The sequence below is a fragment of the Sus scrofa genome, chromosome 1 (assembly GCF_000003025.6).
Source record: "Sus scrofa isolate TJ Tabasco breed Duroc chromosome 1, Sscrofa11.1, whole genome shotgun sequence".
Lineage (NCBI taxonomy): Eukaryota > Metazoa > Chordata > Mammalia > Artiodactyla > Suidae > Sus > Sus scrofa.
In genome coordinates, this window is record NC_010443.5 from 16,535,585 (window position 1) to 16,563,155 (window position 27,571).

At 37.1% G+C, this 27,571-nt stretch overlaps 1 protein-coding gene across 6 annotated transcripts in view; it reads right to left on the reverse strand.

Annotated features, from left to right (window-relative positions):
• Positions 1-27,571, reverse strand: part of TAB2 (TGF-beta activated kinase 1/MAP3K7 binding protein 2) — a 78,516-nt gene that overhangs the window by 2,221 nt on the left and 48,724 nt on the right. For 4 of the 6 annotated variants that reach the window (XM_013992499.2, XM_021086951.1, XM_021086965.1 and 1 more), the window contains 4 exons: positions 23,224-24,721; positions 5,307-5,467; positions 5,002-5,095; positions 3,505-3,585 (listed from right to left, as the gene is read on the reverse strand). In XM_013992499.2, coding sequence (XP_013847953.2) covers positions 3,505-3,585; positions 5,002-5,095; positions 5,307-5,467; positions 23,224-24,721 — 1,834 coding nt within the window. Of the gene's footprint in view, positions 1-3,491; positions 3,586-5,001; positions 5,096-5,306; positions 5,468-23,223; positions 24,722-27,571 lie in introns of all 6 variants that reach the window. The other 2 variants (XM_021086968.1, XM_021086959.1) reach the window with 2 other exon arrangements.

The window sequence follows — 27,571 nt, forward strand, 5'->3', positions numbered from 1 at the left end:
CTTGCAGCAGGAGAAAAGGGAAATCAATTAGCAAATGGCTAAGATTCCCACAAAATCACCCAAGACCTCAAAAAGGTGTCCAACTACAATGCAATACTCGTAAGTGCATTTATTGTGTCTCATGTTCCACCGAAGTAGTATTTGTAGTTCTGTTTTCTACCAGGAATGGAAGTTTTTTTTTTTTTTTGTCTTTTTTGTTGTTGTTGTTGCTATTTCTTGGGCCGCTCCCACGGCATATGGAGGTTCCCAGGCTAGGGGTTGAATCGGAGCTGTAGCCACCGGCCTACGCCAGAGCCACAGCAACGCGGGATCCGAGCCTCACCTCGTCTGCAACCTACACCACAGCTCACGGCAACACCGGATCCTTAACCCACTGAGCAAGGGCAGGGATCGAACCCGCAACCTCATGGTTCCTAGTCGGATTCGTTAACCACTGCGCCACGACGGGAACTCCAGGAATGGAAGTTTTTATTAAATGTTCTCTATCTGCTAAAAATCTAAGCTTGAACACCAGTAAGATATAAAGATGAACTAATTTCTAAAATCTTTTTACTATTTAACTAAATATCAGCGATAAACACTGGAGAAGTTAATCAGTGTAAAATTTTACCATACTCTATTTCTCATTTTATTTTAAAATTGTATTTATTATGGAACGGTAGAAAGAATACGAGGTTGAGAATTGTGAGAACTGCGCCTTTGCTACTAACTCTCTCCCTTTTTTTTGGTCTTTTTAGGGCCGCGTGGCATATGGAGGTCCCCTCAAAGTGGAGCTCTAGCCACTGGCCTATACCACAGCCACAGAATGTGGGATCCGAGCTGCTTCTCTGACCTATACCACAGCTCACGGCAACGCTGGATCCTTAATCCATTGAGTGAGGGCAGGGATTGAACCTGTGTCATCATGGATACTAGTCAGATTCATTTCCACTGAGCCAGGATGGGAACTCCCTACTAACTCTTGATTTCTTTGCTCTGTGATCTTAGATAAATCATGAATCCTCTAGGTATAATCTTTCTTACTTATAAAGTCACTGCAGCTTTAAATCAACTATAAGGAAAAAAATTTTTAAAAAAATGAAATAAATTAGGAAAAATAAAGCCACTGCAGCTTTAAGAGGCCAATGTTCTAGAATGTTTGAATGGTCAGAAGTATCTTAAATCTAAGAATAATTACATTCCTCAATGACTGTGTCTAAGACGAAGTTAAATTTACAAAACAACTTTTTTTGGGGGGAGGGAGGTCTCATTATAATTTATAATAGTATTCCTACAAATTATTTTGGGGAGATTTAAAGTAAATGGAGCACGCATTGTTGGACTTCTCCTGTCAAGGTATATCGTTTGTAGTTCTAAACTATGTTAAAATAATGGATATTAATTTGCAAATTCCACCTATTCCCCTGAACTAGTAACTACAAGATGCCTTTTCTGCTATTTCAACAAACTATTATATACAATACACGAAAACATAAAAATTTAAAATGATTAAGTGATGTCTGGCACTTTGCACCCCTTTAGCAGCACTTTATTTACTGATCAGTCTTAAATATTTTATTGCAAAATTCCCACTTCAGGCATTGTCAGAATTTTTAGGCATCATCACAATTTTTGGCATATGCATGAGCAACTTGAGAGTGCTGCTTATATAGTAATTTTATTTAAACTGAATAATTTAAAACAAATACCTAAGGTTTAAGAAAAAATATTTGAAAAATAAGGATCTGACAGCACAAGTTGGTACTAGTATCAGCTACACCACATTAAAATAAATGCAGTTTTAAAAGTTTGACTTATACCATCTAAAATTGTTTCACACCCCATACTTGGGAAACATTTTACAGAATAATTGTTTTAATCTGGGGATAATTCATTCTACTTACTAGAATTTTGACCTCACTCACGATAGAAAACTTTCCTATCTGGCACATTTTTAGTAAAATTTTGTCCACCCTTTTTGTTTAACTACAAAACAAAGATTTTTAGGGAGGCCATTCAAATTCAATCTATATTAACACTTCAATCTATTGAGGCGGGAACTCCAGGACCTAAACTTTTTTTAACGTGAAAATCTCCAATGGTTTTCTTACCTCTGGACAATCTCCTATAGTACTTAGAATTATGACTCTCTTTATTAGAGGTATTTGGAAACTAAGTAACCACCGGAATTAAAAAAAAGAGGAAGTCAGATTGCAAAGGAGGACTTGTGATTTCCACACCTCATTTTAGCAGTTAAAAACCCTGCACTGTAAAGCAGAACTGATTTTAAGAACTAAGGAAAATTCTTAAGTGAAACTAGTAACTCCCTTTTTTTAGCTTTAAGGCAAACATGACTGATTCTTTAATTTCTCCAAAAATTGCCAGCACACAAGCTTCTATCTTTTGTGAAAAGTTTTTAAAGTAATGGACCTTTTCTTTCTTTCTATCATGGAAAATTTCAAACACATATGGACGTAGGGAGAATAGTAAAATAAACCCTCACTCAACAACTGTTGAGACCAAAATCTTCTATATTCCACCTCCCTCCTTCTCTCAACAGGTAAGTACTCCATGGTGAAACAAAACAGGGCCTTTTTATATGAAAAATTTTAGTTTTTGAAAGAGTAAAAAGATTACATGAAGGCAACTCATTCAGAGTTTAAAAACTCACTTTGCTTACTTTAAGAAGCTAGGCTACTACTCATTTCTTTATTCCTTTGTTCGATTAACACCTACATAGCATCCAATGTCTGAACATTTTCTCACTCACATACTGTGCCAAATACCCTAATCTCACTTTTGTTCCTCTGTAATAACAGTTCAGCTATGTTTAAAACATTTAAATAAAAACATGAAAATACAGTGATGCTTAATTAAATTACACTTGAACAAAAACAAGGGAGTGGGGAGAACAGGATACTGAATGAGAATGTGAAAAATTCTTGTAAAAAACCAAAGAACTAGTAACATACTTGTTATTTCTTGTTTCCTTTTCTCTGTATTTTTTAATGCCTGGAAGAAAAACCTACACAAATGTTTTGACATTTCTCAGTTTGGTGTATGTAGTCTGCAAATATCGATGATATAAAAATGACAGTAGGTAATTTTCAAAAACCATCCGGTTGGAATTCAGAATATTTGATTATACAGAATTATGTATAAACTAAATAAAACAGGATACTCATGAAAAATAAACTTCCCTAAGACATCTTCCTTCCCATTTGTCTAAAATTTCAAACAATGTGTTTTTGTACCTGGTGATTTTTTTCCCCAAGACCTGAATTTTGGGAGTATATAATGAATCCTAAGGACACATGTATTACTTTTAAAGAGCTAAGTACATGACATTTTTGCACCCTCCCCAATTTCCAGCATGTAAGTGAAAATAAATATCTTCCTAATGAATCTACCCAAGGAAGCTAACATTTGAACCCTTCTAGAGTGAAAGGTTGCTCTAAAAATAAAATTTTCTAAAATCTTGCTTTTGAAAATGCAACAGTTTTCACACTTACTGGATACACTAACCTTTGGGTTTTGGTGGCACAGGACCTACAAATCCAATATTGTCATAAAAGTTATGAATAGCGCTGGGATTAAAATGTGGTCCTGAAATATATAAAAAGTAAGTATATTAATGTTTATAGCTCAAAAATATTTAATTAAAAAAAAACCAAATATTTTAACATCAGGGTATAAGTAGAAGAAATGCTTTTCATTTATTTTGCACCTCTAATCTCAAATTACATGTAAGAATTTCACAACAGCTGAGGTACTCTGTCACAGTACCCGTGACAGAGGTCAACTGGGGAGGTCAAATTAATGCTGTAAGACGGTAGCAGAATTAGACTAGACCCTTGTTCCCGATGACAAGTTCACATAAAACTTAACAATTTCTTTTTTTTTTTTGGTTCTGCCTGTGGCATACAGAGGTTCCTAGGCCCAGGATTGGTACCACAACAGTGACCCAAGCCACAGCAGCGGCAATGCCAGATCCTTAACCCAACCCACTAGGCCACCAGGGAACTGCCAAAATTTAACAATTTAAAATATAATTTTAAGTGGTGAAACATGGTCTTAAGCAACTAAATACCTTGGCCTCAAGTAAGTATAAAAACCTTGCACTAATGTAATATAACGTTTCAGATTTTAAACAAAAGGAACAAGTTCAAGAGCTAGAAGTTTGTAGACCAGCACTTTCTTTTTCTCTCCAAATGTAAATTATGGCATTTTCTATGAATGTTTCAATATAAACAGCTTACTTACGAAAAGAAAATAAAACAAATCATCTTTCAGTTTAATGGATTTGGGCACATACTCAAAAATGTGATTAAGGACTTCTTATTTTTTGGCTTCCTTCCGTTTCCTGTTTTTTTCCATTTTATATGTTTCTATTATTTCTCAAACTTAAGAATCAGGTTTCAGTTATAAAATTTCCTTTTAGTTGTTTATGAAACTGAATTGTAAATATACTTTACTCTATAATAAGCAGTTACTGCTTGTCAATAATGGCTCAAGCATAATACACTATCACTGTCCCAAAATACATATAAGCCATATTTTAATTTTTTTCTCTAATGAATTAAGATAGTGCCATTAGGGTGGGGGTGCCTTTTTAATTATGTTCTTAGAAGGGTAATTCTTGAAAGGTAAAAGGAAAAAGGTATATGAATACATACATTTTAACCTTGATAAATAATGTAACGGATTATATTAACACATACATAACAGCAATACTGTATTTTGGCAATACAGCCAGACATATACTAATTGTTGTCTTTCCATAACATAAGACCAAAGGGTAACTATAGGATATAAAATTTATCAGCTTAATCCTCAGCCAAATATGTAACTTTTGGGGGGAGGGTAAAAGAAAATAAAAATCCAAGAGTTATTTAACACTATCTGGCTCCAAAGTCAAATCTGAAACAGTAAGATTACAATTGTTAAGTCTGTTTTCAGCTACAGGAAATGAGATGGTAAATTAATACAATGAATTTCAGTTAAGAATGCACTGAACTTTACCTCGGGCTTGAAAAAGATCAATTTCTTTGGTTAAGCAGTCAATGTCAATCTGGAGTTGTCTATTACAACTTCTCAACTGCTGCATTTCTTCGAGCTGAAAAATAATTCCATGTGAGAAGGATTTACATTGAATTCTTGTGTTATTAGTTAGAAAGAGTGGAGTTTTGCAGGGAGGAGATAAGGACATAAAACCAAGTATGAATTAAGAGCATTTCTAAAAAACTAGATCAAGATTTTACACTTATGACAGATTGCCTATTCTCATGTTCAAGCATAGCAGTCACAACAGTTATAGAAAGACTTACTGAAGGTATTTGGGATATGGAATTTGATCTTTTCAGACGCCTTCGAGTTAAATTATTTTCCATTTCATTGACCTCAGATTTTAGTTTATCCAGCTTTTTCTTTTGAATCTCAAGTTCTCTTTGAAGTCGTTCCATTCTGGCCTTCTGATGTACCAAAAGAGCTGCAATATATATTAGTAAACATCAAGACCCGCCCAGTTTGTAGTCAATTAACCTTAAAACAGCCTTGGGAAAACAAAACAAATGACTATTGCTGTGACAAACAACAGGCTGCCAAGAATCCCAAATATAACAGTAAAACAAAATATTTTGAGTTTAAACATTTAAAATTTGAAAAATTTTAACTTAAAGGCAGCTTGTGGCAATACCAGATCCTTAACCCACTGAGTGAGGCCAGGGATCGAATCTGTATCCTCAAGGATACTAGTTGGGTTCTTAAGCCGCTGAGTCACAATGGGAACTCCCTACTTTCCTAAGATTTTCAAAGAAAGAAAATAAGCAATCAATATTGTCATATGAATGATGAACTGCTTGGGAAAACTTATTAACTGGTACATGTTCTTTCATCTCTGGATAATGTGAGGCTCACTTTTTAGAATACTGGATGGTAATAAAGATAATTGAATGCACTTCTATTAAAAGTCAGCTTGGGATGATTCTACCAAGAGAAAACAGGTAGATCTGGAATACCTTCTAAAAGTGAAAAACAGTAATTAAAAGTCAAGTAGATTAAACAGATTAGATTAATGCTAAATAGTCAAACTCAAATTTCCATGAACCTAAAAAATAAGGAAAAAGCTGCATACATTCAGACCAGTCAATCCAGTAGTATTCTAGAATCAGAATTGGGGTACCGATGCAGGGAGTCAAGTTTGGCTCAAGTACTTCAAAATTAATGATCGACAGTAGATAATTTTTCCCAAGAAAAATCTGACACTAATAAAATCCATAGGTATTTCCCCCTGTAAGTCTCCTTTCTTACTTATTGGAAGAAAAGAATATTAGGGCATAGTGTTTCAAGTCTTAAAAACTATCACTGATTCTTTTCTTTTCTTGTCTTTTTTTTTCCTAGGGCCGCACTTGCGGCATATGGAGGTTCCCAGGCTAGGAGTCTAATCGGAGCTGTAGCTGAAGGCCTATGCCAGAGCCACAGGAGCATGGGGATCTGAGCTGTGTCTGTGACCTACACACCACAGCTCACGGCGACGCCAGGTCTTTAACCCACTGAGCGAGGCCAGGGATCAAACCTGAAACCTCATGGTTCCTAATTGGATTCGTGTTAACCACTGAGCCATGACGGGAACTCCTGATGCCGATAAACTAATATCTCGGTATCCTCTCTCCCATTTTAATACATATTTTATGAATATGGGAAAGTGTTTTTGGAGGTACACATGTTCCTGGTAGAAAACTCAGTGTGTCTTTGCACATCCCTATCCGCCCAAGCTTGTTTTGTAAGGCTTTTATTACTTTGATTTTATTTGAAGTGCAGATTTTTATCACTCTAGTTCCAAAATATAAGAATTCTGGAATTCCTGTTGTGGCTCAGTGGGTTAAGAACATGACACAGTGTCCATGAGGACGTGGGTTCAATCCCTGGCCTCCCTCAGCAGGTTAAAGATCCAGTATTGCCGCAAGCTGCTGTGTTAAGTTGGCAGCTGCAGCTCTGTTTCAAGTCCCAGTTTGGGAACTTCCATATGTCACAGGTGTGGCCATAAAAACAAATTAAAAAAACATGATAGGAATAATTCCAAATATATCAGTAATCACAATTAACTGCAATCTAATTAAATGTATTTGTTTACATATAAAAAATCAACAGCTATATGCCATTTAAAAAAAACACAAAACATAATTCACAAATCCATTCTTTTGATATACTGAGAAACTACAATGTGTTAGACATTGCTCTACAGACGTAGAAGAGTCAGGGGTGGTGATGGGGTGGCCCAAGAACAAAGCTGTAAACAAGAGGCCAGCAAACTATGGGCCGGGGGCCCATCTGGCCATTGCCTGTTTTGTTAATAAAGTTTTACTGGAATATAGCTATGTTTACTTGTTTACCAACTGTCTATGTCTGCTTTTGTTCAACAGAAACCACGCGGCTTGTAAAATTCTACATAATTTACTATGTGGCCCTTTATCAGTTCATGTGGAGACTCTGAATAAATAGAGACTCATTACAGCACAGAAAGGACTAAATTCAAAATAAAAGGACTAAAGTAAAGTAGTATTTTTGCACTGTAGGCAGCACTCTAAGAAACACAAAGTAAGAGCAGCCGCTTGCTGAAGATATTTGAAGACTGATGCACTAAATGCAGTAACAAAGCCCACACCCAGCTCTGCTCCTGTCTATACTGACTCAGCCCTTCACACTAATATCCAGAAAAGAAGCATTCTCATTTCAGGTATAAATATCTCAATCTCTCTGTTTTATTCATTTTTATTTATTTATTTATTTACACACATTATTAGGCATTCAGTAAAAAATTGAGAGACAACACAGAAAAGTGAGAGAAAAATTCAACTATCTTCAAGAGAGAAAGCAATCAATAGAACCATACGCCAAGATGACCCAGATGCAGGAAGTACCCAGCACGGAACTGTAACTATGACTAACCTGTCGAAGGATGTGGGTAAAAATGTGGACAACATGTAGGAACTGATGAATAATTTGAGAAGAGAGATGGAAATTATTAAAAAATCAAATGCCAGAAATAAAATATGGCATTAGAGATAAAGAATTCCCTCAACAGGCTTACCAGCACGATGGATACAGAACAATCAGTGAACCTGAAGACAAAGATCACCCAAATTAAACACATACAAAAAGGGAAAAAGAAAAAAGCATCTGAGAGGCGAGCAACGACATCAACTTATGATATACATGTAACTGGTGAGAAAGAACAGAAAAACAAGGTAGAAGAAATACTTGAGGAGACAATGGCTAAATATTTTCCAAAATTTATGAAAGACAATAAATCATGGATTCAAGAAGCCCAGAGATCTCCAAGTAAAAACAAAATAAAACCTATACACATCACAGTCAAACTGCTGAAAAGCAATGATACAGAGAAAGTCTTGAGGGCAGCTAGAAATATCTTATTTTTAATTTTAATTTTTTGCTTTTTAGGGCTGCACTTGCCCCAAAAAGTTCCCAGGCTAGGGATCAAATCGGAGCTACAGCTGCCATCCTACACCACAGCTCAGGGTAATGCCAGATCCCTAACCCACCGAGCAAAGCCAGGGATCGAACCTACTTCTTCATGGATACTAGTCGGATTCGTTTCTGCTGCGCCATGATGGGAACTCCTAGAGATATTTTAAAATTGATATATTGGGCAAATAAAAATGAAATAAAGCCAGTGTAGTAACACTTATTTGGGGAAAAAAGTTGAGAGTTATACAGAAGGCCAATATTAGCAGGAGATAAAAATCCGATTCAGAAAAGATTTAGGAGAGATGGAGTAACAGTTGCTGAAGGTACCATTATGGGGATGTTTTAAAGTTTAAGAGTAAATACTTTGGAATGTTTCTGAAATAGAAAAAAATATTACATTTCTGGGAATTCACAAAGAAAGGAGTTTCTGCAATGGTTGAAACTGTGGCTTGCCTTTGGGAATAAAGGCAAGATATCTTCTATGACAGATTGAAACCGTAAAGTAAAATATTGTGAATCCCCTGTCTTAGCACTTATTTAAAGAGTTCCTGTTGTGGCTCAGTGGAAAGGAATCTGACTAGTATCCATGAGGATGCAGGATCGATCCCTGGCCTCAATCACTGGGCTAAGGATCCTGCACTGCCGTGAGCTGTGGTGTAGGTTGCCGACGCAGCTGGGATCTGGGGTTGCTGTGGCTGTGGTGTAGGCCAGTGGCTACAGCTCCAATAAGGCCCTGAGCTGGGAACCTCCATATGCTGTGGGTACAGCCCTAAAAAGACAGGGAAAAAAAAAAAAAGAGCTTATTTAAGAGATATTTCTTTCCAGTGAAAACAGGATCTTGAAGCAGAGTTATGACCGTATTAGAAAGGACACACGTAATCGGTAGACTATTCCGGATCTCTTAATTATGTCTGTTAATTACAAACAAGCTAAAAAATGCTCTGAATATAGTAGAAGAGAGATGTCATCTCAATTTCTCTAGTAAGTACCTGGATTTTTATGTGTCTAGTTTATTTTTCAATTGAGGTTTGGGATTTTTAGATAGGAATCTGAGAAAGATGAATTACAAGGGAGTGTCAACATGAATTTCCAAAAATCACTATGAAAATTCAGCTAAACTTTTTCTCCAGTTGTGGTTTTATTTGCAATTTTAACCTTCACTGTTCAAAACAACATAACAATACATATCCATTAAGAAACCTTATTAGACTCATAATAACAAATAATTAGTGTTTATTTACAGACATTTTTGCTCTGATAAATCTCCACTAAAAGAGTTGGGGAGAAAGAAATATGACAATTATGCTTCAAGGGTCCAAAAGAAGAGAACAGCTTGGAAAGAGTCAGAAAAGCTGCAGCTGGGGTAAGGCTTGAAAATTTCACCTCTGTCATGGGAAATGACTGTTAACAGAAAGTTTTCAAGAAATCCCTTAGACTGGCTTTTTTGAGTTTTCTTTCTTTGTTTTGGCATAGAAATAAAATATTATAAACAAAATAATAACCACACATACAGACGAATTAGGTTCATTCACAATTCGGGAATATGTACTTAGTCTATTTGTTATAGGCTACCAGTGGGCAAGGTAGAGGAAAAATTCTACTCCTGTCATTTATTTACATACAGACATATATGGACTTTAATAGCCAAATATGAAGAATCAATTATATTAGACAGGATTTCTATTTAAAGATGACTGAGCGCTGTATTAATATAATCTTTTGTCTCCTGAAACCCCATGCAAATGACAGAGGAATAAAACTGACAGAACTCAACAACAAGAAACAACAGGAAACGGTAATTTGTGGACAAGAGATTTCAAAAAGTTTCTGGAAGAACGAAAGCAGATGAAATGGCACAGACTAATGACAGAGGGTGGAGAAAGCTACAGTCTCATAGAGGGTACTGCAAAGAGGCAGCTAACCTGCCCCGTAGAAACTTACAGAGAGACTCCAGATATTGGAGAATGCAGGTTACAACAGGAGGCAGAAGTGAGGAGTGGGCCAGAAGAGGGGCCTAATTGGACATCTGTTCCTGAAATAATCAACCTCGCCTCATCCTGCAGAAGGCAGGTAGGAGTATGCTTATTCTTAAGGCTCCCCCAACCACACACTTCTCAAGCTGGTCCCGTATACAAAGAATGCCAGGTGGTTGATGAATGTTTTCCTTGTTTATTCATCACAAAGCAGTCCACCAAGAGCCAATTTCATTTTCTTACACATGGCTTTTAGTTAGCCTTCATCATCCTTCACTCTTAAACATGAAGCAATAGCCAAGCATCACCACACATTTGAGGAACATCTGACATGTGAAAGATCTAGGTAAAAAAAAGAGAAAGACCAGGCATTCCCGTTGTGGCTCAGCGGTAATGAACCTATCTAGTATCCATGAGGATGTGGTTTCAATCCCTGGCCTTGCTCAGTGGGTTAGGGATCCGGCGTTGCCGTGAGCTGTGGTGTAGGTCATGGACTCGGCTTGGATCTGGTGTTGCTGTGGCTGTGGTGGAGGCTGGCAGCTGTAGCTCTAATTTGACCCCTAGCCTGGGAACTTTCATATGCCTCACCTGTGGCCCTAAAAAGCAAAAAAAAAAAAAGCAAAAAAGAGAAAGACCAAATCCAGATTAAGTGGATATAACTGAGAGAAGTTGAGTTTTCTCAACATCATTAAGAGATTTCAGACAACAAGCATCCATAAAACAAAAGTCTACTATGAAAAAGGAATCAGAGAACTAGCTCTTAGAAATTGAAAGCATCACTGCTGAAATGAAAATTTCATACATGGGTTGAAAAACATTTAAGGAAATCTCCTGAACTACAGAATAGAAAGACAATAGAATTAGACAATGAGAAACAAATAGAAAATTGGTCCAGGATGTTAGACAGCTATAAAGCTCTAGAAAGAGACAATGAGAAACTGAGAATCAGAAGATTTCCAAGTCTGATGGGAAAGCCTTTAAACTGAAGGGGTCCAGTGAATGTAGAACAAGGGTGATTAAAACAAAGAAAGAACCACACCAGACACATCACTATGCTCTCTATATAGTAGTTACATATGGAATATATATATACACACAAATATACACACCTTGATAAAACTAAAATAATACCCAATTATGTACTAGTAGTTAAAACATGGTAAGGTATAGGTAAAGACTGTGTGACTGTGCTGCAGCTTAATTTGTGATATTTGCATTGTCAGGATATGTCATGATATTTTAGTTATTCAGCCAAAACCATACTAATTAAATTTTTGCTATTCTAGAATCCAAAATAATTTGAATAGTAATGAAGCTAATTTTTGTACTAGTTCAAAGGGCATTAAGTAAATACACACCATGAATGACGTGTGAAAGAAGGCCACAAAGTTAAGGGAACAGACTACTTCAAGAGCTTACATATTATTAGTTTGTATTGTAAATCGTAATCACACCAAAGGGGAATTTTTTTGTTAGATGAGTTCATTTCATTATTCACTTTGAAAAATTTGGGATTTTAGATTTTTCATCAAGAACATTTCTCAAAATTAAACTGCAATCTTCCTGCAGATAAACATTTTTGTATCACCATGTATCTAGTTCCAACCCTGAAAACTGTAGGCATTCCTTGATCAATACCTATTAAATATAAAATAATAACAATAATTTGACTTAATGGATGGTAAAATGAAATAGAAGTGTTCAAGAAATATTGATAAAGCAGAAAATTGAGATTTATTTTAAAGTTTCCTTGAATGTTATTAATACGTTTTACTTAGCAAGATTTTAATAGATTTTGAAACATGGCAAGACTTTTATGTTGATGATACTGCAGAAAGGTGGCTCTTTTATAAGCTAGTTCTGCCAAGGAAATAAGGGATCTATTTAATATTTCAATCATACAATGACTTTTTAGTTTTCCAAACTTAACTATCTACTTTGTCTTTTTATACAGACAAGCAAGGAGTAGGAATAACAGAGAAAAAATGCTTAGTATCTTTTAAATCTTCCAGTCAAAATTAAATTTTAATGGATAAAAGGCAATTTAAGCATGCAACTCCCTCTGGTGGTTGTTAAACTAACCGTCAATTAGTTACTTCAAACACATACTGGGGCTCTTAAATCACTCCTTATGGGCAAACTAGTTATTTCATAAAGCAATTACAGAAAACTCAGTTTTTACTCAACTTTTACCAGCTTCCAATAAACTACTGAGATAATTTCTCAGTTATGCATTTTTATTTGTAAATGGAAAAACACACCTGAAGCTCCAGAGTGTTAGCTTTACTAATTCTAGGCATTCTGTAAGTGTAAATGACATCTGATTTCGCCAGAAGTTTAAAAAAAAAAAGAGAGCGAGAACAATGTATGTATTTTTAAAAAATGCCTTTGCCACTGGAAAAAGCACCAGGCATTTACGGATACAAAGATCTTAGGCTTAGTTTTTTTTTTTTTTTTTTTTTTTTTTTTTTTTTTTTTTTAAGAGAAAGATGAATTTTGCCACTGGAAACATAAGACACATTTCTAGTGTCTTTAAAATTTTTGTCTGTCAGGGCATTTTAGATGTCTAAGTCACTGTGCCTAACAAGGCACAATGTCACCCTAAAATAAATCCAGATTTTTCTAGATTGTAACTTTATTTTTTTAGGGCTGCACCTGTGGCAAATGGAAGTTCCCAGGCAAGGGGTTGAATTGGAGCTGGAGCTGCTGGCCTACACCACAGCCACAGCAACACCAGATATGAGCCTCATCTGTGTCCTATACTGCAGCTTGCATCAACGCCAGATCATCAATCCACTGAACAAGGCCAGGGATTGAACCTGCATCCCCATGGATATTAGTCAGGTTCTTAATTCACTGAGCCACAATGGGAACTCCTAGATTTTAACTATTGACAGCAGGGATATCTAGATGTTTTATATACCACTGTGTAATTACAGTCACTTATTTGGTGATTGAGTCACAAATGATTCAGAGGCGGCAATTACTCTTTAAAAATAAAGCATGCTGATGTTTTAATCAATTTCTCCACTTCTAAAGACAGTGTGAAATCAGATCCTTCAACAGTGCTGCAAATGGGCCTAAAATTTGGGCAACACATTTTCACAAGAGAACCATGAGGAATGACGCTTAACCTTTGTGACTATTTTAAATAAATTTATATACTACTATTAATAAGAGATGAATGTGGGTCCCAGCTAGACAATGATGCTGGCATTTATTTGTACATAATTAAGATTTTAGATACTGTCTAAAAGCTTCATTTTAGAGGAAAAAACTGGGGCCTAGAGACAGCAAAAGAGCCTCAAAGAAATAAAACTGGGTGAACCATAATAGGAACTGGGGATGTTTATAGTTTAGAAAGGTTTATACTTTAAAAGGAGGGGTATGGAGTTCCCGTCGTGGCGCAGTGGTTAACGAATCCGACTAGGAACCATGAGGTTGCGGGTTCGATCCCTGGCCTCGCTCAGTGGGTTAGGGATCCAGAGTTGCCATGAGCTGTGGTGTAGGTCTTAGACGTGGCTTGGATCCCGCGTTGCTGTGGCTGTGGTGTAGGATGGTGGCTACAGCTCTGATTTGACCCCTAGCCTGGGAACCTCCATATGTCGCGGGAGCGGCCCAAGAAATGGCAAGAAGACAAAAAAAAAAAAAAAAAAAAGAGAGAGAGAGAGAGAATATACAAACAAGATTTGTTCCTTTTTCAAAATCTTGGCATGGAGAAGGGCTTTCTAAATAAGATATAAACAGAAGCCAGAAGGAAAAATGATTATTAAGTCTGAATATATAAAAGTAAAAAACAAATTATAAAACAAAAAAATTTATTGACCAAGTTAAAAGTAATAACATATTAGGAAAAATAGGTAGGCACAAAACAAACAAGTTCACAAAGTAAGAAATATAGATGACTAAAAAATTAATACATTATGGAGTTCCCATCGTGGCTCAGTGGTTAATGAATCCGACTAGGAACCATGAGGTTGCGGGTTTGATCCCCGGCCTTGCTCAGTGGGTTAAGGATCCGGAGTTGCCGTGAGCTGTGGCGTAGGTCGCAGATGCGGCTCGGATCCTGCATTGCTGTGGCTCTGGCGCAGGCCAGTGGCTACAGCTCTGATTGGATCCCTAGACTGGAAACCTCTATATGCTGCGAGAGCGGCCCAAGAAATGGCAAAAAGAAAAAAAATAATACATTAAAAGATGCTCAACATCACATCATTCATTGATTCATTTTGGCTATCCCCGCAGCACGTGGAAGTTCCTGGGCCAGGGACTGAAGCTGAGCCATAGGAGTGACCCAAGCCACAGCAGTGACAATGCTGAACTCTTAACTGCAAGGCCACCAGGGAACTCCTACAAATTAAAAACACTGCAACAATGTATTTTTGCCTACCAAAGATGTATTTTTTCCCCCAATCACCTACCTACTGATGGGTGGGAGAAGGAAAGAGGAAAAGAACATTTTCACAAATGTTACCAAAAATGTTCCCCATTTATAAATATGTTAGAATATATACATTAGTAGAATCTCTTTAGAGAGAATCTCAAAGTTGGCAACATGTACTGAGGCAGTCAGTCATCAGTCTTTCATCAAGTATTTCTGGCTCACTACCTTCCAGGTATATGGTGGAATTGTGCCTCCCCATTCGCTCTGAATCAGGAGTGGCTACATGGACTTGTTTTTTCTAAAGATTAACATGTGTCGGGCAGAAACTTAGGAAGTCAGTGCTGATGTGCTGTGTTTCCTTTGTTTTGCCTGAACAATCATAGAAGCAAGGAGAAGGAGATGGAGCCTCCTTCAGCCTGGGTACCTGAGTAAGTATGATGCAGAACAGAGTCCATCAGTTAATCTATTTGGCAAGTGAGCTAGAAATAAACCTTTGTTGTTTAAAGACACAGTTAGTTTGTTACAGCAGCATACACAAGCCTAAATGATACATCTACTAAAATTAGAAAGACACATTTCCTTTGATAACAACAGTTTTCTACTCCTGGTGATCTCTTTTGCCAACATACTTGGGTGTGGGCAAAATTTGTGTGCACAAGATTTTTATTGCAGTAGTTTGTAAAAGCAAGAATTTAAGGCCTATCAAAGGACTGATTAGAGATTATGGTACAAAATAGTCATTTTTAAAAGAAGCAGATCTGCAATTCTTGACATGGAATACTCTCAGAAAGATAAAAACAAAACAAAACTTATAAAGTCAAAAAATAAAATTCTACTTCCATTTGTATTAAAAAAAAGGTTTAAATAACACATATTCTTGAATTTCTAGAAGAATACTACAATGAACTGTTTGTGATTAGCTATTGGTTGTCTATGGTGAGGGGAACTTTCCACCATAAATCCTCTTGCTCTGTTTGCATCTTTAAAAAAATAAAGTATATTTAGAAAAATATTTTAATGTAATCCCTGTAAAATCCCACCTGCTTCTTTGTAGAAATTGACAAGCTGGGAGTTCCCACTGTGGCACAGTGGGTTAATGATCTGACTTATCTCTCTGGCATTGCCCGTTCGATCCCCAGCCCAGCACAGTGGATTAAGGATCTGGCTATTGCCACAGATGCGGCTCAGATTTGATTCCTGGCCCTGGAACTTCCATATGCTGTGGGTGAGGTCGAAAAAGAAAAAAAGAAAAAAAATGACAAACTGACTGTAACACACACACACACACACACACACACACACACACACACACACACACACACACTGTTCGTATATCTATAGAATGGCAGGAAACCTCAGTCAATTTTAAAAAAGAACAAAGTAGAACTTATATGACCCAATTAAAAAACTTACTACAAAGTAACAATAAACAAGATAGTATAATAATAGCATAAGGATAGACATATAGATAATGAAAAAAGAACTGAGAGTCTACAAATAAACCCATGTGTTCATGGTCAACTGATTTTCTACAAAGGTCCCCAAGACCATTCAATAGGGAAAGGAACGTCTTTTCAACAATGGTGCTAGGACATCTGGATTGCCACATGCAATAAAATGAAACTGGACCCTTATCTCATATGATTACAACAAAATTAACTCAAAATAGATGAAAGTCCAAAATTTAAGTTCTAAAACTATAAAACTCTGGAGAAAATAAGAGGGGTAAATCCTCAAGACCTTGGATCTGGCAATTGATATATATGACACCAAAAATATGAACTGTGAAAGGAAAAACAGACAAATTGGACTTGAGCAAAATTTAAAACCTGTGCTTCAAATGACACTGTCAAGAAAGTGAAAGGATAACTCACAGTGCTGGAGAATATAATTGCAAATCATAAAAGGAACTTACATCTAGAATATACAAAGAACTCATACAAGTCAGTAACAAAAACAACCCAATTTTTAAAAAGGCAAAAGATATGAATATGCATTTCTGTGAAGAAAATATACAAGTGGTCTGTAAGTACATGAAATGATCCTTGACATCATTAGCCAACAGAGAAAGATAAGTCAAAACCACAGTGAGATACCACTTTATAGCCACTAGGATGGCAAGAATCAAAGAAAATAGTGACTGTGGTGGAGGACATGGAGAAATCAAAACCCTCACACACTGCTGGTAGGAATGCAAAACAGTACAACCAACTTTGGAAAACAGTCTGGCAGTTCCTCAAATGGTTAAACATAAAATTACCTACCACAGGACGCAGCAATTCTACCCAAGAGAAATGAAAACATACATTCACACAAAAACTTGTGCACAGGTGTTCACAGCGACATCATAATATCCAAAAGTTGCAAGCAACCTAAATGTCCATTAACTGCTGAATGAATAAACAAAATCTCTATCTATACAATGCAAAATGGGCCATAAAAAGGAATGAAGTTACATGGATTAGGTTTTAAAACATTATGCTAAGTGAAAAAAGTTAGTGACAAAAGACAACTTATTATGTAATTCCATTTATATGAAGTGTCCAGAATATGCAAATCTGCAGAGACAGAAAGTAGATTAGTGCCTACTTAGGCTGAGGGTGGGGGTGACGGGACAGGGAGGTGATGAAAATGTACTAATATTAGTTGTGATGGTTGCACACATGTTGACTATACTGTGAATCACTGACTTGTACACTGGAAATGAGTTAATTGCATGTGATAAACATTACCTCAATAAATGTTAAAATAATGACTAAAAAGGTTTAAAAAGTAAACTAAAAGGATGAAATATTTGTACATGCTGAAGTAAAATGATCTTAAGCTATATTAAGCAAAAAGTGTATATATGTTCCCATAGGGTATGTTTCTGTTACAAACTGCGGAGAATATATATATTATATAATCCCACTTACATGTACTCATGTATACCCATATATGCATACTGCGTTCCCATTAAAAAAAGTGGGAATGTGAGAGAGAGAAAGTGTGCACGTGTGTGTAATTATCAAGAGAAGGAGGATAAAGAACTGCTAATGGAGACTACCTCTGATGATTAAATGCTGAGATGGTTGTGGGAAGGGACAAGTCAGGGATCAAAGAGAGACCCGTTTTTATTGTATCTTCATTTTGGGGGGTTAAATTTCTCTTACCATATGGATGTTATTTTTAAAATACTTGTACAAAAAGATTGACAAAGGAAATAACCTGAATGTGCTACCTTAGAAGGCAGTTTGTTTCTCACAGGTATTCAAGTGTATAAACCCATTCTAACTGAAAGGAATCCTGCAGGACCAACTGTCAGATGGGTAAGTGGACTAGATAACTTCTGTTGGCAGAGTTCTAGGTGAACTTTCAAGTCTCTAGACTCTTCCAACCCTGAGATTTATTCCAAATTGAAAAGGTCTTAAGACTGGGAAAAACTTATGAGAAATACGGCAGATGTGAAAAAAAAAAATTCTTTAAGTGGCTTGATGTCAGTTAAGCTTAATCATTGAGTTAATTTAATGTAATCTCAATGTCAACACTGTGAGTCAACATCCGAAAAATGGCATTTCCAATCAGCAGATGAACAGAAGTCAAATTGTAAATTAAAATTAAAAAATATAAATTGATATCTACTTTTTAAAAGAATATGTAGTCCCCTCAATTTTTGCCATGACTAGCATTTTTATTAAATCTTGTTAAACAGAAAGGTATTGTGATTTAGAGGGAAGTACTGATAAAAAAAAAAAGGGCAAGGAATGAGAGATACAAAGTCCAAGAAGCTAATTTTCACTTCATTTGTATTTCTATTTCTATTTTAGGTTCAAGGTCAAAGCTACAGCTTTGATAGGACCACAAATATACCTGGGAAAAAGAGGTATTAAAGTATCATTAAAAACGCTTATGACTGGAGTTCCCATCATGGCGCAGTGGTTAACGAATCCGACTAGGAACCATGAGGTTGAGGGTTCAATCCCTGGTCTTGCTCAGTGGGTTAAGGATCCGGCGTTGCCGTGAGCTGTGGTGTAGGTTGCAGACGCTCAGATCCCACGTTGCTGTGGCTCTGGTGTAGGTTGGTGGCTACAGCTCCGATTGGACCCCTAGCCTGGGAACCTCCATATGCCATGGGAGCGGCCCAAGAAATGGCAAAAAGACAAAAAAAAAAGAAAAAGCTTATGACTTTAGCTACATCAATACCATAGATGCCCTCTGTAGACAGAGAAGGAGAAATCATTTTTGCCAGTGATATGAATTATTAAGAGGCTCAGGTAATTATACCAAATACAGACCATGGGTCATCCCCGCCTCCCACCTCCCTGGGATGAAAACTGATTTGAATGAGTCAAGTTTGTTCTACCTACCTACAGAAGTTGTCAGTATTACAAAAAGTACACTTTTACAAGTGGGAGAGGACACTAGAAAATCTCAGAATACAGTGAACGATGAAAATATTTATTAATACTGTTCAGAAGTTATATAGAGTCAGGTGGCCTGGCTCAAGGGAGGAAATGTTATCTGGCCAGTAACCTTACTATTGGTAAATAATCTTCACTTCAATATTTGTTCTCTTTAGCAGGTAAAACAAGAATCTCCTTCATACTGATAGACTTTAAATCTCTCTATAAAATGAATTTGTTTATTTGGGACTCATTTTTGTCTCTGAGTCTTATAACGCTTTAAGGACTTGAGTATAATTTATTGCCTTTATGGAGGAGGTGGTGGTGATAGAACTGGCATCACTGAGATGAACAGGGTCCCAGCAGAATTTGCATTAATTTTCCTCTTTTTCTCATTCTGCACCAGAGGGCATATCAAACAATATATCTTTTACAAACAAATGCTCATTTTCGAAGTTTTTACTGTAATATACTTAGATTTTAAATACTATATGAAAAATAATGCATTTTGGTTACCAAATTAATTATGTGTGTTCTCTCCTCAACATGGGATAAATATTTTCCTATGATTCAGGCACCTGGCTCAACTTACTTTTCTACTCTGAAATGTGAAAGAAAGAAGAAGTCAACGGTGTTTCTGAGGATTCTGGCCTGATTAAGCTGCCATTAACTGAGATGGGAAGAGTAAAGTTGGGGACAATGTCAGAAGTTGTTTCAGACACAATAAACTTGAGATGCCTGGTAAACATTCAAATGGAGCTGTTACGTAGGTAGTTAAATGAACTGCTTGAAATTCAGGGAATCTCAGGTTAAAGCTACAAATCTGGAACCATCAGCATAGAATATTTAAAGTTATGAGGCTGGGATCATCTAGGGGATGGTCAAGACATGAGAGAGAGGAAGCCCAACGGATGGCATTCTGCTTTCAGCTCTTAGAAGAGTGGAAGAACCAGGAGGCGAAAGGTCAGAGAATGAGGGAGAGCCACCAGAGAATGAAAGGAGAGGTGGAATCCTGGTCTAGTATCCTACTTTGTAAGTCAAATGAGCACAACGTTTCCTAGGGAAGAGGGTGCCTGACCGAGGCCAACACTGCTCCAGATCAAGGAAGCCAAGGGCTGAAAGACCCCTGGGTTTAGCAACAATGCTGTCATGGCCCTGACAGAAGGAGCTGCGGTGGACTGCAGTGGGAAAAGTCCTGACCAGTATAGATGCAAGACAGAATGGGGAAATAGCAATTTTTACGCAACTCCATATTTTCGCACTCTAGTTAAATATGAATATCTTATGTCTACTTCAATGGAAACTTCCTATCAAACTATTTTCATAGAAAAATTTACTCTCTGGGGTGGGAGATGGGAGGAGGAGAGAAATAGGTGAGGGAGATTAAGAGGCACAGACTTTTGGAGTTTCTGCTGGTGGCATCTTGGGAATCCTGGGTCGGAGGTTAGATCCCTGGCACAGTGGGTTAAGGATCCAGCATTGCCGAAGCTGCGGCTTAAGCTGTGACTGTGGCTTGGATCTGATCCCTGGCCAGGGAACTCCATGTGCGGTGGGGTGGCCAAAAATGAGAAAAAAAGAGGTACAGACTTCAGTTACAAAATTTTGAGTCGTAAGTATGAAATGTATAGTCTGGGGAATACAGTCAATAATTACGTAATATTTGAAAGGTACAGAAATATAGAATCATCACGATGTGCACTAGGAAATAACAGTGTTGTAGGTCAATTATACTTCAAAGACAAACTCAGAAAAAGAGATCAGATTTGTGGCTATCAGAAGCAGGGGTGGAGGGGGGTTAGACAAAGGCAGTCAAAAGGTACCAACTTCCAGTTAGAAGATAAATACTAGGGAGTTCCCGTCGTGGCGCAGTGGTTAACGAATCCGACTAGGAACCATGAGGTTGCGGGTCTGATCCCTGCCCTTGCTCAGTGGGTTAACGATCCGGCGTTGCCGTGAGCTGTGGTGTAGGTCGCAGACACGTCTCGGATCCCGCGTTGCTGTGGCTCTGATGTAGGCTGGCAGCTACAACTCCGATTAGACCCCTAGTCTGGGAACCTCCATATGCCGCGGGAGCGGCCCAAGAAATGGCAAAAAGACCAAAAAAAAAAAAAAAAAGATAAATACTAGGGATGTAAAATGTACAGCATGGTAAAGATAATTAACACTGCTGTATGTTGTAAACAAAGGCTGTTAAGAGTAAATCCTAAGAGTTCTCATCAGAAGGAAAATACATTTTTAAAATCTATTAATAATAGAGTGTTGTATCTATGAGATGATGGTTGTTCACTAAATCTATTGCGGTAATCATTTCATGATGTATGTAAGCCAAACCATTATGCTGTACACCTTAAAAAGGGCTGTGTGTTAATTATATTTCAGTAAAACTGGAAGAAAAAAAATTATTCTCCATTTAAGAATCAGCAATTATCCAAACATAGGAAATCTCTGATGGAAGGAGAGTGGAAGAAAGGATTTTGGGGGAAAAACAGGAGAATTACCTATCGGTGGAAAAAAAATCAGAGTATTATTAAAAACCATTTACTGCTGAAATTAAACAAAAATGGTTCTAGTTTAGTCACAGATATATGGAAAAATCAGAAAAGTTTCAGCAGAATTTCTAAAACACACATGTGTACACCTGCACATGTGCACCTAGATTTTACCATTCAGGAAATCTAATTGAGTAAGTCTGGGCTGGTATTAGACATTTTGGTTTTTTGAAAGCTTCATAGGTGATTATAGACTTTGAAATCGCCACAGTCCACCTTAGGTTGAGAATCACTAGAACTGTTTAAAACATAAAATAAACCAAAACAATCAGGCTCTGTTAAGATACTCAGCAGTAAAATTACTACTCTTAAATAAAGGATAAGTGGTACTAGTGGTAGCAGGAGGCCACATGCTACAACGGGGGGGTGATGACGGAGTATTTTCCAACCTATAACACCTGGCACAATTCACTGAGGATACAAAGATGATTAAGATACATTCTAACTCTAAAGGACTCCAGCTAATTTATGTTAACCTACATCAATATTCAAGAAAACAAACACTTCACTTTTTTTTAATCTGAATGAGTTTAACAGTTTCCTACTGAAGATTAAATAATTTAAGGGGTCAGATAAAATATATGATAGAAATCCTCATTGAATATAGATATAATTTAATATTATGCCAATGTTAGCTAGTTTATTTCAGAAAAGGATAACCAAGTGAGACAGATTTAAAACTATTTATTCACGATTCCAAATAAAAAGAAAGGTTGCATTAACTGATTTTTTTTTTTTTTTCTTTTTTGGGCCACAGGTGTGGCATACAGAAGTTCCCAAGCTAGGGGTCAAATTGGAGCTACAGCTGCTGGCCTACACCACAGCCACAGCCACGCCAGATCCTTAACCCAGTGAGTGAGGCCAGGGATCAAACCTGTATCCTCACAGATACTAGTCAGGTTTGTTCCCACTGAGCCACAATGGGAACTCCAACATTAACTGATTTTTAAGGGAGGCAGAAAGAAACAACTATCAGGAAAAGGATTCAGATATCTCCTTCAGAGTTATTCAAGAAATCACAGCGTTTTAAACTTTGATATAAAATAAGACAGAAAACATTGTATTAAAAAATGAAGACCAGAGGATTCTTCTGGTCAAAGAAGAATTACTATATTAGTCCACTAATTTCTTATTAAAATCTGTGTTTTTATGAATTTTTATTTGCAGAAAATTTAAAGGGAAAGTTAACATCACCATGGATGAGCTACTGCAAAGAGAGTTTTATAAACATTAACAAATAACAGTTGATTACTCTGAAAATCTGATAACACTATCATTCAAGCTTCAAGTAATAATAAAATTGCTATTTAAAATGTATATGATGAATACTCTCCAAGGTTAAGACAGTATTTTTGGGAGGTAACATTTAAAAGATAAAATAATAAAACTGATACTCATTTCTTCAGTGAAATCAAATGCACACCAATTAAGCCCAGAATGGAAAATGATCCCACCTCCAATATTATTATTACCTTGTGTGTAGGCAGCATCATCAGATCCCATACTCAACTTCCGTGCTTCACTTATTCTATCCACATGTGCTAAAGTAGGGTCCGTGAGGTGCTGAATATTTTCTGTTTCTACATAATGATCAGGATGGTTTAGAAGATTTGTAAGTTCAAAGGTAGGGGACACTACCCCTGGTGAAACTGCAGGGGGTTTATTGGGAGAAACTGTAATTTTGAAAGTATATTTTGTATTGGGTTGAGTGACCACCACTCGAGGAGAAGTTGCAGAGTTACTGCCTATTGCTCGACTTTTGGGAGGGTGGTGATGAATAAAGGCAGGACCCATGCTCACTTGCCCAGACATATTCCTGGCAGCAGCAGATGCTCCAGAGTTTGTGGATATGAAGAGAGTGGGCTGATTCCGTATGACCTGCTCATCTCCTGTGGTGGCATTAGCAGAAATATAGACCTTAGGTTGACTACGGGACATCACCTCATCAGTATTTGGGGGACTGGCAGCTATGTAAACAGTGGGCTGATTTCTATTTAAGGTCTGGCTGTTGACCGAAGAACTGCTGGAGGTTCGAGGTCCAGAAGAACGCAATTTTGAAGAACTGTTTCTTTGTGGGGGTTCAAGTTTAATTTCAATCTGGTTTTTTCGAGGTCCTGTTGAAATATTCTGAATGTTATATTGGCTATGGGCAGAAGACTGTGAGCTACCAGACGAATGAATTGTTGGTGGTTGTGGAGTAGTAGGTGAACTGATGGGCATGTAGACATGAGAGGTCTGGTGGCCTTGCTGATTTGGCTGCTGGGCTGAGGTATGTGGCAGAGGATTAGATGCAGGATATGTAGTCCAGGGACCAGGTTGTGAAGGTTGATAAACTTGTTGAGGGTTCATGGGATTAAACTGAGATACCCAGCCAGAATGCTGTTGTGTCTGTCGAGCCGTACCACTAGGAGTTGTAATGTAGGGCCTAATATAGATAGAGTTTCCCTGTGGACTGTTAAGTACAGGTGGAGGTACACCATGTATGTGCAAAGATGTGGGAGTATTACGACCAGTCTGGATATTTGGGGCTAAAGTTACCATAATGGGATTAAACCTGGGAGTTTGTTGAGAAAGGTTAGATGTTCCTTTGCTGCCTAAGTGAAATCCAAGATGTGGTGCTGAATTTGAAGCACCTGATGTACTAGACATTCCAAAAACATTAAAGCCTTGAGGAACTTGAGCTGGTGCTGTCTGTGGCTCCTGCTGAAATAGTTCATTATTGGACTGACCACCTTGAAGCTGTCCATCACTAATGCTGTGCGTTAGAGTTCTACTTCCATTCATTCTATTTCCTTCTCTTCCATGGTGGTAAACATTCTGTGACTGCAAGTCCAAGTTGAGAGAAGTCATGTGATTGCGTAGACCAGAAATTCCAGAATCATCTGAAAAATTCAAGTCTCCTTCACCATAAAGATACCTTGTACTCTCCTGAGAAAGAACTGCACAGCAGGCATCCAGGTTATTATTATTCTATAAAACAAAACAAAAACATCTTGTGTTAACAATCAGAAGCCAATGCATACACTCTCATCCCTATTAAAATACTACACGATCAACAAGTGATTAGTTAATGTAATTATAACAGATATATCTGAGCCCTTTTTACTTAAGAATAACTACTATTTATGCAAATTGCTGAATTAAAAATCCTCACTACTAATGTAAGGCAAAGGTTCTCTAACTAGCAATAGCTAAAAGTGAACCAAGTCATTGCTCTGTTTTAGGAGCTATTTTTATAGTAAAATGTATTCATGCAAATACAGGAAAATTACAGCTTAATTAAAAATGTGATTTGAATGCTGAACAAAATATAAGTATTCCACTTAAGTACATAATACTGTATAATTAATATTTTACAGATTCAAGTACTATGTATTTCTCTTGTATCAATGACCTTTAAAAAACTATATTGCAGTATTTAAAAGTTCTCAAATTTTAACAAAGGCATCTCAATTCCTTATGTGCTTATTCTTGTGTTTGAAAAAAAAAAAAAACAACCCAGAGTTCCCGATGTGGCTCAGCAGGTTGAGAATCCTACATAGTCTCTGTGAGGATGAGAGTTTGATCGCTAGCCTCCCTCAGTGGGTTAAGGATCCAGTGTTGCCACGAGTTGCAGCTTACATCACAGATGTGCCTCGGATACTGTGTTGCTGGGACTGTGGCGCAGGTTTGCAGATGCCACTCTGATTCGACCTCTAGCCTGAGAACTTCTATATGCCGCAGGTGAGGCCATAAAAAGAAAAAAAAAAAGAAAACCCCGCATATATAGACATATGTAATATATGCTCGAGGTAGTTTCCAGAGTAACTGAGTTCACATCTCTGTCTTTAGATAGCACTATCTAATATTACTCCAGAAAAATGAAAACAGCAGCAACAAAAAGTCAGAGTGTTTCTAAAGGATGCTGAAAACTCACTAATCACTACTCATAAATCATCCATAAAAAAATTTACTAAACATGCACAATATATACAGCATTCTGTTTGAGTCTGTGGAAAGCTCAATGATGTATAGAAACAAACTTCTCCCTAGAAGAGTTTGCAATGCAAATAGGGAGATTTACAAAAAGGTTAACATGAATATACGCCAAGTAAGTGGTACTACAGTTCAGCAGGGTTACTATTGTAGACTACTGTAGAAAGGACTGTGTTAATGAGGAAGGTCCAGAAATACCAAGACAGGGAAAAAGCACTCCTAGTGAAGGGAAGAGCATGAGTACAGACAGACATAAACGTGAGAGTAAAACTATGTTCTAAACTGGGTGACTGAGACACATCTGGCTGGAGTTAAAGGCTTATATCAGAAATTTTGTGGTGAGTTCCCATTGCGGCTCAGCAGGTTAAGAACCCAACTAGCATTCATGGGGATATAGGGTTCAATCCTTGGCCTGACTCAGTGGGTAAAGGTTCAGGCATTGCTGCAAGCTGCAGCATAAGTCGCAGATGCAGCTCGGATCTGGCATAGCTGTGGCTGTGGCTGGCAGCTGCAGCTCCAATTTGACCCCGGGCCTGAGAACTTCCGTGTGCTGCAGGTGTGGCCCTAGAAATTTTGTGGAACAAATTGTTGGAAAGACAGATTGAGATTAAATAATTGGAGGTTTTGAAAAACGAGTCACATTTTAGCTTCTGGATTTTGATACAGGCAATGGGGAGAGCCACTGAACATATAAATTAACAGAGAAGAGAAGACACAAAGGGAGTTTGGGGAAGACAAGTCCACTGATACTTAAGATAAACAGGAAAGGAAAAACTTTTTGACAAGATCAGTTAGAAGACATGAAATAAAGACTGTTTGGTAGCAGAAACAAATTATGAAAGACTACAAATAGTCAATACAATCTGGCTATAAGAGAGAAAGAGAATTCAAAGAGAACTGGAAGATTAAGAGCCTGACAGAAAGGGGATAGTTTTAGACACAAAAAGAATAAATAATCAAGTTAAAAATGTCTATAGATGGTTTGATATGAGATAAAATCTTATTAGACAAAACTGAACTAAAGGGCATCTTAAAGTCTTGTTAGGAAACGACAGTCCACAGTTTGAACAGGTAATACAAAAGAAAAGGTTAGTGAGCAAGGTTTGACTTTTTCCCTTCCCAAACCGAGAGTTCAAATCTTTTATGCCATAAACATCCTTTTATCCTACACATAACTCTGAATGGATATATGTTAGTTTTTCAAGTAACATTTAAAAATTCATCACAATCTTTATCAACTGATGACTCCTTATCAGAGCTATACCTTACGTTTTGCCAAACCTAACTGGTGTTTTTTTTGCTTCAAGCAAACTTCATTGCTGTTCTCAGTAAATTCTTTTCTAAGTGAAAGCTCACAAAGGCCTCATCTTCTCATCTCCTCTCTGCCAACATTTCCAAATTAAAATGTTTATTTCCTACCAAATCCAATCCCACACTTCTCTCTTAAAAGCTGATACTCATACTTACAAAGCCTTCTCTTGAGCTCTCAAAAATCCCTTCCATTCTTTGTGAATCTCTCGTTATTTAATACATCCTTGTCCCAGCTGTGCCATAATTCACATGCCCTTAGCTTATTTACTCTCTACAGACATTAGTGTCTTATCAGCAAAACATAAAAGAACTTATAGGGATTTTATAAGGCTACAACAGGATAAAAGGAAATGTACTTTTTATTAAACCTTTTATTTTAGAAAATTCTAAACATGTAATTAATATATGGCAAATCTTTTTCCACCCAGTATGTGTTATGCCCCAGCTACTTCCTCCAAGCAAGATCAAGCCTGGAGTTCCCGTTGTGGCTCAGGTGAAATGAATCCAACTAGTATCCATGAGGACACAGGTTCA